The sequence below is a fragment of the Cupressus sempervirens genome, chromosome 11, assembly GCF_028749045.1.
Source record: "Cupressus sempervirens isolate cs-2001-9-10 chromosome 11, ASM2874904v1, whole genome shotgun sequence".
Taxonomy (NCBI): Eukaryota; Viridiplantae; Streptophyta; class Pinopsida; order Cupressales; family Cupressaceae; genus Cupressus; species Cupressus sempervirens.
Window position 1 is genome coordinate 10,311,318 of NC_143128.1, and position 10,962 is coordinate 10,322,279.

The 10,962-nt window shown below is 31.3% G+C and overlaps 1 protein-coding gene across 1 annotated transcript in view; it reads left to right on the forward strand.

Annotated features, from left to right (window-relative positions):
* Positions 1-1,644, forward strand: part of LOC149527978 (putative phosphatase PSR2) — a 5,160-nt gene extending 3,516 nt beyond the window's left edge. The window contains exon 2 of the mRNA XM_089807962.1: positions 1,289-1,644. Within this exon, the coding sequence (XP_089664088.1) occupies positions 1,289-1,644 (356 nt within the window). The remainder of the gene's footprint in view (positions 1-1,288) is intronic.
* The last annotated feature ends 9,318 nt before the right edge of the window (positions 1,645-10,962 follow it).

The window sequence follows — 10,962 nt, forward strand, 5'->3', positions numbered from 1 at the left end:
GAATATATAAATTTTTAGTTTCGTAATTCCCCATCAAATTTTGACTGAACCAAACAAGAATATGAATAAGTATTCTTATTTTTATTCTAGACTAACAATTCCAGAATGTGTATTCCTATTCCATATTCTTATTCCCTCGATCAAACAAACCCTAATTTTTAAAAATTTGCTCCTTGTAAAACACAATATTCTCACGTTAGAAGAAATAGTTCTCAATCTAGGTAAAATTCAATAAAACAAGATAAAGCATTATATATTTGTACATTTTTCTTAACATGCTTGAATCATTGTTATTATTTTTCTTAACATAATGATGGGTATTGGTATTGGAAAAACTTAGGAGGGGTTGTGACTAATCACCTTATCATTTAGATCAATATAAACATACCGTTTAGATCCATATGAACATAAGCCCGAAGTTTCATGTCAACATAGGATACCCATCCACCATTGAAGATAGCTTAAAATTGATTGAGATAGAAAAAACCTAAGAAATGGAGTACTCATCGTACAAACTCATGGTCAGCAATGAGAACAAGAAGCCCAAATGGAAAACAATAGTCTTAGATCTGGAGAACACCCTTTTTTATTCAAGCTCTACAGTCATCCCCCAATATGACTACACAATCTCCATGAGAGGCCATTAGGAGCACTCAAGGCCAAGTGCAATCACATACTATGTACAGAAGAGACCCGCAATAGACCTTCTGATGGCAGAACTGGTAAGAAACAACTACGAGATAATAATATTCACCTTAGCCACCAAAGAATACATAGACACCATTCTCGACAAGCTACAAATCGACATTATTCACAAATCCAACATAGACATCCACCTCTACAGAGACTCCTGCCTCTTCTCTAACAAAGAAGGCTATGTCAAAGACATCACAGTTCTCAAAAGAGACCTCAAAGTGTCATAATTGTGGATGATAATCTAGCAAGATATAAACTTCATCTAGAAAATGCCTTCCCCGTGAAACCATTTTTTCGAGGACTTGAATGATCAAGAGTTGTGCTGCATCAGAGATCTCTCCATCATTGCAGTGTTGTCCTGCGATGTGAGAGAGACCATCAAAATATATTTGGCCATAGGTCTGTTGGAATAACATTAAAAATTCTTTTTACCTGCACAATGTTTTCCATTTAGTTTTCTAGTTGTTATTTTTTTCCTTCATCCTTAATAATTAGGGTTTCATTGATCTCTAGAATTAATAGACTAACTTAAATTTATATCTTGTAATAAATTGAATTAATTTATATGTATTCAAATGTGTATTTCTTGTAGGTGATTGTAACAATTTGGAGTATGAGTTGTTACATGCACGTCAACATGAATTGTATGCAATAGCACCGAAAAAGAAGATTATTGTTCTGGAGTTGATGAACACTTTGGTGAAGAGGACCAAGGAGTTTATGAAGCACGATTTCACTATTCTAGTTCATATCTCTGGAGAGATTTGCATGACTTATGTAAAGAAGACGCCTGGTTTACACAATCTTTTGGCTAAGCTGGAGCAAAGCTATGAGATTGTTCTCTATACTCGTTATACTCAGGAACAGGTAGATCCTATTCTTGATAAGCTGGACATTGGTTTTCATCTCAACTATAGACTTTACAGAGACTCTTGCCAAGATTATTGATTGTGATGCTTCTACATTTAAACATCATCCTTGTAATGGGTTTCTGGTAACTCCATTGGAGGAGGATGATAGTTTGGATACTGAGCTATGTAAGTTGAAGGGGTTCTGTAAGGGGGCTTATCTCTACAATGATGTCAAATAAGCCATTACTAATTTTAAAAGGAATGGCAGGAGGCATATGTCCTATTTTCGTTAGGGTAGAGTTTGGCTATTGTTATTCATTAGGTTTTAATTGGAGCCACCTCCCCGTTGCTAGTAGGAGGTTATGCAAGGAGTTCATCTACATTACAATTATTAAATACATGGAAAACCCTGTAGAAAAATCTTAAAATCTTAACCTATAGAAGAATGCTGAAATCTAAGCTAGAAAGAAAAGATCTTCACTACATTGATTAAAAATATTTTGCATATTAATTTTTTTCATGAATATAAATTAGCATACGTATCTAATATATGTTTGTTATATATAAAGGTTGAATAATATTAATTTAGAGTCATTTTATTTGTTTCATAATTAATTAATAATAATTTAAAATTATATTTTTATTATATGCATGTAAACATAATTTTTATTTGATATTTTTCTTTATTAATTGTATGTAGATATAAAATTGATGATATATCTTAATTCACTATATGCATGTAGACATAAATTATATGTAATATTTATTATAGAAATGATACATATATAAATTAAAATAATTAAAATAACATTTAAAAGAATTAAAGTATAATAATAAAAATAAAATTAAGTAAACTTAAATAATAAGTTATATTTATTAAAATATATAAATATTTATTAAAATTGTTCATTTTAGTCTTATGTGTAAATTAATCTTACTTGATTATATATTGTTATTCTAATTTAAACTATGTATGACTAATAGATTTCATTCATGAAAGTTATGACAAACAATTCAGTGATATTTGTTTTGATTTTTGTATTAATTATCAGTTTTTGAAGTAATTGATAGCAATCAAAAATATGGGGGGCTGACCTTGAAGTACAAAAAGGTTGATAAATCAGCCGAAGCTAACCTACCAATCACCTAACTAATAACAACTTTAAACTTCAAAAAAATATATATGTCCATAGTCAGCTTAACAATACTATTAGTCTTTAAACTAATATGCATAATAGACTATAAAATAAAATAACAACCCTTATAAAATCATTACTATAAGTCCCCTTAATCAACATAAACATAAAGACCTAATAGGGTACCAAGTTCATAAGCGTAATCATAAGCAAAACAAAAATAAACAAAAGACATAGGGCTACCTGCCTCTTTGAGCCCATGGTTGTCATCCTTCTCATGCACATCTTTGTCCACATCCTCCCCCTCTGCTTTAACTAGTTTTTCTAGGATGGTCTTTAACCAATCCTCAACCAGGAACCCATAGATGGATCGAATGGTCTTAGTGACTTTTTCTAGTTCCTCCACTTTGTTGGCATGCAGAAAACAAAGGGTGGTGGCCAGGAAGTGCATGACCTTGGTGGAAAACTCCACCAAGGTTTCAAACCTTTGGAAGATAGTACTTTGGTTTTCAACTAGGTCCCTCATGGCTTTCTCTAGCCTTTCCAGTCTCACCTTGCTATGGCTATGCTTACCTTTCTTCCCAACACCTTAATTATCAGTTAGACAAAAGGTGAGTACATAGTTGTTGTATCTCATTGAGATTCAATAGAGAAATATATGTTGAAAGATATTACAAAATATATGATGTCTGCATTATAATTATTTATAGGAGATCATATTAGCTAAGTGGCTCATTCCAAGTGTCATTAGAGTCATCTTCCACTAGGTAGTTATCAAGGTTGATCCCAATAATGGGACCACTTCCATGTGAGTTTTGAGAACTATCTAAACCATCATCACCACTTACCTCTAATTGTATCACTTACCTTCTATTGGTGGCCTGGAGAAACTTTATTGTCAAGCCTTTTTGGTTCCATTTTTCTAATACCTATAGTTTTGATTTGTCCTCTTTATTTCTAATGTTCCCATTTTCCATCCTCTTTGAGATTCTAGATTAATTCTCCCATTATTCAATCAAATTCATCTTTAGTGATCATTGTAGTATGACCATATAAAATTTCTTTGATGGTGCATTTACCCTTCTTTTCTCTTAGCAACTTGAGGAACTTTTATTCTAAAAGCTTGAATATTGCTATTACTTATATAGAGATATTAGAATATACGAGTTTTCAAAGAGAATATGAGTAAAAGTGAAATAATAGTTTAAATATAGACAAAACATACTCTAGAAATCTTTAGAAAAAATATGTTCAAAGAAAACATAGTGAATAGACTCAATATTTTTTCACATAGAGCAGCTATTAGGTTTACCCCTTAATCTCTTTAAGGGTAGTTTATGAAAAAATAGATGATATAGGAAGTAAGAATTTTTGGTTCAATAGGTTTGTACGCTAGTCTGCTAAGAGATTTCTTGCAAGTATCATAGTCTAGGTTCATTTTGTACTTATAATTGAGGTGATAAAGGATATCAATTTTGTTAGTTTGGAGATAGAAAAATAAATTTGAGCCATCTAATGACCTCAATATTTTAGAAGAGGTTCCTAGTTCACAACATGGTTTTGGACGTGCAAGGTCAAGACATCTTTCTTTCATAAGTTAGTATGTTCTCCATTGAGTTGAAGGAATGTAGAGCTTGAAAAACTAATCTCTTCCCATCTCTTTAGTTCATTGTTGCACAAAACATCCTTGAAGTTCTAAATAACTAGTGCTACCTAGCTTTTGGTAGAGCAATCTTGCAATAATTTCAATGGCTTACAAGGTAGGATAGTTGTCACCACATATTCTTCTATGCTTCTCCATAAGATGATTTTCATCAAAAATATTTTTAATTGTGTTTCAATTCCCCCAAATGGATTTAAAGATGTTGGACCCTTCAAATTTGATGTGTACCTTTAGCGAAAACAATTTATGAATCAGTCCTTGTTATTTCCAAGATTTAGTATGAGTTGGTGCAACCCTCAAGACATTGCTCCCAGTAAAGGTCTTCCAAGACTCTTTCTCATGACTTTCTTTGGTATTCCACTTTATTTCTAGTGAAAGCCCTTGAGTCTTTAAATCCTTTAGAATAAGATGCCCTAGCTCTCTACTTCTTATGCATAAATCCCAACTGACCACATGTCTTTTCTTATTTCCCTCTCTATTAGATCACATGAAATCATGAATAATTTTTGAAGGAAATTGAATTGACTATGGTTAAATAACTAGGCTAAGTAATAATATATAGAATGAGAGGATAGAACCTTTTAAAAAATCTTAATCCTCCTAGCCAAGGATAATAATCCATTGTTCTATTGTTCCATTTATTGAGTTTCTTTTTCTATTTTATTTCTAATCTATTCTCACATATATTTTAGATTGGGATTAACAAAAAAAATATATTTCCTATGAGATTTACAATTATTATTCCCACCTCCAATGCTCTTCATTATCTTTTCCAATACTTGTTGTTGAGCATTCTTATTCTCGGGATTTACTCTATTTTGGTCTTGATTAAAACCAATGTCAATATTATGTATCTTGAGAAGCTTCTCAATCTCAGATAGGCTATTGCTTGGGACTGTCACCTTATCAAAGACAAAGTTAAGCTTAAGTCCATCAAGGGAAGAACAAATATCCTTGAAATTCTCCAAGTGGAGACGGGGGATTATAGGGGGGTCTTTTGTATTAGGTGCAACAAAAGAGAAGTGAGTTTCATGCACTTGTAGCTCAATGTTGTGGGGATATAAGTTCATTTTTTGAATTTTTGAAATTACACGGGTTTCTTAGAAAGAAAAAAGTAGTTTAATTTTTCTTGTGGCCCTCTTTCCTACAAAAAGTAGAAGACATTAATACCTTTGGGAAGCAATAATGAGAAAAATATAAATCAAATGAGAGATTATTATGGAGGTTAACACCTTGGTTGATAGGTCAAGCAAAACTATTACATGCATAGTAGGTATGAGGATATTGGACCTATTAACCTAGAGCACTCTACCAATTGGGTCTAAGGCCTAAAAGATGAGGCTCAAAAGGAAGGGTGAAAGATTCCATACTATAAGTCATGGGGAACTTGAAAGAGGAAGTACTTCACTATGGATAGGCACAAGAGACTAGAGGGTATTACTAAAATCACAAGACCCAAGTCTCCAAAATTATCTATTAAATACATCTTTTTGTAAATGATAGTTATAGAAATAATATGAAAATTAAAACCTTTTTTTTCTTTCCTAAGTATTATGAATCCATTTGTTTGAAAAAACTCTAGAAGAGAGCTTCAAAATTTTAAGGGAAGAAAACAAAATAGGACAACCCCCATGCCTATGCTCCTCCTACTCGATGAAAATTCCCAATTTGGTGTTAGGCTTGATACATAGACTAAAAGGAAAATGATCATTAGCAACATCACCTTTACTTGGGCCAAATTATTCTCTCTTCTACTCTTTAGGAATAGACTTGGATCCATATTGTATAGAAGAAGTCCCCTCGATCACTTCTCTAAAATATTCGAAGCCTCCTAATTGTTCAAAGTAATCTTTTTTTTTTTTGAAAGTTTTTGAAGTGAGAGATGTCGACAACTAATAGGTATTTTTCTAGAGGATGAATTAGGACATAATACATTAGAATAGTTATTTTCTTCAGTTAGAAGAAATGCCTCTACTTTTGATAACAAATCCTTGTGAATGCATATCCATGTAATCTTCAAGGGATGAGAAATAAATGTAGGAAAGTAGGCTTTGTATAAAAATTTTAGAGCCTACTTCCCCTTCTACATATTTCTTATTATTTTGATCAATTTTTTATTTTCTATATCAACATGGTCAAAAATTTGCATTCATTTAGAACCGAATCACCTTTGAAAATATAATTTTATTTTTTTGATAAATATCTTAGATATTATTAAAATATATTAGGTAAAAAATGAAGGGTCATGCTATTAGAGAAGATTATAAGAATATAGTTAGAGGTGTGTGGATGACATTGCACATTATTATTAATGAGAGGATATTAGGAAAAACACTATATTATAAGTGAAGTAATCTTTATAAAATGATTGTAAAATGATAGGTATAACATCCTCATGGCTTAAGATAATCTATTCACCTTTGTCTCTCTTTACTCTCCTATAGTTTTTTTGTGTCTCTTCATTCTCCCCTATACTTACATATTATCTCATATAACCATTAAAGCTAGGATGAGATGCATGATATTGTACCTAGTCCCAAGAAGTACTTATTATCTAACCTAGTTAGGTGATATTATATACAAATTCATCGATGGTAATTTCATGTCTTTTTAAAGGGAATCACTTCTAAAATGTTAGAATATGAGCATCTATGGGAGTAGGATTGCTTAGCCCCCAAAAATGATTCCCATTTTTTGACATAGAGTAAAACTAACACTAAAAAAATTTCATTTTTGACCCCTTCAAATGAAACTAACAAAAGTTCTAAAGATTAAAATCCACACTAGAAGTATATTATCATCATCTAAAATATTGTAGTCATCATTAGGAAAAAAATATAAAAGGATTATAATGGATATTGTTTGATCTACCACCCGAATAGATATAGTATCTCCACTTTATAATTTTCCAATGATAAGAAAATTAGGAGTGAAATCCATTCTATTACTTACTGTTCCATGAGTGATTTAATTAATATTTTTAGGAGATATTTTGTCAACTGAGGTACATAGAATACATCATTATTTAGGTTTCATCATAAACATTAAGATATCCTCCCCCCCCCCCCCCCCACACACACACATACAAAGACTACATATGAGAGAAACAACATAATCTAGAATATTTCTCACTTATCATGACTTGTAGTAGTGAAATGATATTTTCCTTTATTATCACTTGTCACAAATTTGTGACTCTTGTCCTTATCATATTATATTTATTTTGAAGAATAATTTCAATTAGACATGCTTGAAGGAAATTTGATTATATTCTTCTTCTAGAGATACATATATTCATAAATATCATTCTTATGAAAATAATTTCCTTCATGTCCTAGCTTCTTCAAATATAAATACCCATAATTATCCCTCTTTTATGGTCCCCACATAATGGAGAAGATGTATATTTTCCTTGGAAAGAGGAAGATTGTACTTTGTCCTTATATATATTAGGCTTTGATTGATTTTTCTTCTTGTTGGATCCTTTTTCATGACAATCTACCAAAGCATGTGACTTCATCAACGTAGGGTTACTCATTTTGACCAACACTTCATGTTAAAGAATCAAAAATGAATAAAATGATGCTACATATCCATGTATTCCCATATTCAACCAATGAGTATGAAAACTAGAAATAAGAGCTATATACTCTGAAGAAAGATTTCCTAGTAAATTGAGGACAAAATGTGCATCCTCCTTCTAAGTGCCACAATCTTGAAATTAGGCTCTTATCTCATTTTACTTACTAACACACTCCTATATTGTATCAAAATTCTTAGGATATAAATTTGGAATTTATTAATCCTCCAAAGTCATCAAGTTTTTTATACAAGTGAACGAGTTTATCCAAAACACACTTAACAATTTTACACACAACAATGTAAAATATAAGATGGATTGTTACACATATCATTAATATTTTAAGAGCCATAAAAATTTTAATGGTCTCATCAATTTTAAAACTAGGATATATGTTTCTTGAATAATTCAAGAAGTGCAGTAAGTTAATTATTTCTATATTAGTATATTTTGTGTATTGATTTTCTACATTGCATACTTATGTGGAATTAAAAGTTGAAATTTAGTATTACCCATGAAAAGATAATAAAAAAAGTACTAGAGATAACTTAAGGCATAAATGTGTTGGTATCTCTAAGTTTTGTTGTCTATTAGTGTAAAACACTTAGATATATATAAGGAAGAGTCAATCAATCTGTCATCACTATGACCAAACTACTCTATATAGGTTGAGTCATGTATAAGATGAGCTCTATAGGAATTGAGAAAGTCTTTGGTCAATGAGCACTTTAAGAATAAGTTGAGGACAATTATTGTCGAGAAGACAGAGCACATAGTGTTGAATTATACAAAAGGAGTCGAGAAAGTTAAGGTTGAGCAACAACAGGAAGACTAGTTATGACCAATCATTAGAGACTGTAGTGCTGCCTAACATAGAGATGACATAAATGTTTGGAATGGTAAAAAAATTGATGTAAACCATTTCAAGCCAATATGTAAATAATATTTAATGATTGTAGAGTTTGTTACAAAGGTTATTATGCATTTTCATGTGGATCATCGATCCCTATGAGGGATGAACAACCAATTAGATGAAGAGGAAAAAATGGAAGTATCTAGAAGACTCTATAGATGTCTTTAAATAGGTATATCCAAACCCTATTTTCATATATATATAGAGAAATATCACATAAGATATTGCAAATTGAGTGATGGAAGGAAATGAGTTAAGTTTTTGGATGTTGCAAGAGAAATTTGTGAAGAATAGAGTTAGTGACCTAATGAAGTAGTGAAGAATAGAGTAAAGACATACCAGATTAGAGATCAGATCAGGGATTGGACGGAAGAGATCCCCACTTAGCAATTTTAAAGGATCAGGTACTCAATTAGTTTTGATAGATTGAATCAAGGTGGTTTTAACAGACCTTTGTACATCTCCTAATAAAGTCCTTCATTTTAAGTCTAAAATCCTTTAATCAAGGTAGACCTGATAGTCTTAAAGCTTTTAACATAGCATACCCCTCACAGGTAGATCATCATAAGTGATCAAAATTGTATTCCTAATTGGATAAATTTTTTACTATAGTAGTGAAAATTTATGGGTGTCATCCTCACCACAATTTTACCTTCAGCTTGGAGGGTTTATGCGTTACCAAATCTTTTGTGTTATGTATTTACATTTCATGGATGTGATGCATAGTTAGATTTATTTCAGCATTTCATATTTTCAAGTTCTATTATGCATAAGATAGATATGAGATGGTTAATGTGGTGAATGTAGTAAAGTTATTTTGAAGGATAAAAGTTTTATAGATCTTGATTCTCCCCCCTCTCAGTATCTCAGTTTTCCCAATTAACTTCCAAAAAAATGTACAATAATCCCCTAATTTTAGTTGAATAAATATACCCCACCCTCTCCAAAGAAATGATTTATCACTTCATACTAGTGTCAGTAAAATGACATCTTTAAAGTAATACTAAACATATAACTCTACTTTTTCTAGATACAATGGCTATAATCAATGTATCATACTTAGATCACTATGAAAAAATAAAAATAAGATATATACATAGTAAAACTTCTAAAAAAATGTCAAATAAGACCATGTACAGAATATGAAATTTCTTATCATAATGACTAAAAACTAATAGTACTACTATGAAGTACAAAGAATTATACACTTAAAAAAAATAGCATTTGAAAAGGAATTAGTATGAGACTGAATTGGGCCTTTGATGTTTCACAAATTGAAATCACTCAAATTTTTAATTTAAAACTTAGGAACCAAAATCAAAACCACCAACATCAATACAGAAAGTAGAAAGATTTACCCCAAATAAAAATTATCCCTTTAAAATAGGATTTTTTATCACAAATATATCACTAATTAAAAATCACTTCCAAGATGTAGAATGTTTATGATATCTCATGGAATCTACTAAAGATTTATGTGGATCCCTTGACCTAAACTATGGAACCAGGTCAACCTAGGTAAACATGGACTGGACTAGGTTGAACCAAGTCAACCTAGTTCTCTTAGGTCAACCTGGACCAAGACTAGGTTGCCCATGTCGACCTAGTCCTTGATGGTTTTGGGGCTTGAGGCCTAGAAAGCCTTAAGGGTTTAATTAATTATCTTTCACTCTCCGATCAACTTGTATTGTTTTCCCATCCAAAACTCATATATAGGGATCCTTGGAGGTTTCATTTTCATGTCTTATTCCAAATTAGATTCCAAGATTACAAACTCTTTCTATCAAGTGAAGATTTTTTCCTTTTGCATTCAAGAAGTTCCAATATTCAAGATTTTCAATCATTCAAGTAAGGAGATTCCTATTTAGTATAGAAGGATCCTTTGTGAGTATTTCCTCTTCAAGATCTAGTTTATTGTTGACCATTCAGGGAGGAGATCTGTATTGAAGCATTCATCTTCTTCATTATTGCACATTTACATCCATGGAACCATGATAGGATTATGGTAGATCCATTGCAAAGTGTGGAGATATAATTGTACATGTTCCTAGTTCAAGATATACAATATATTTACATAAAAATTCCTTATTGACAAGGATTTGAAGAAAGACAAATCCTAACAT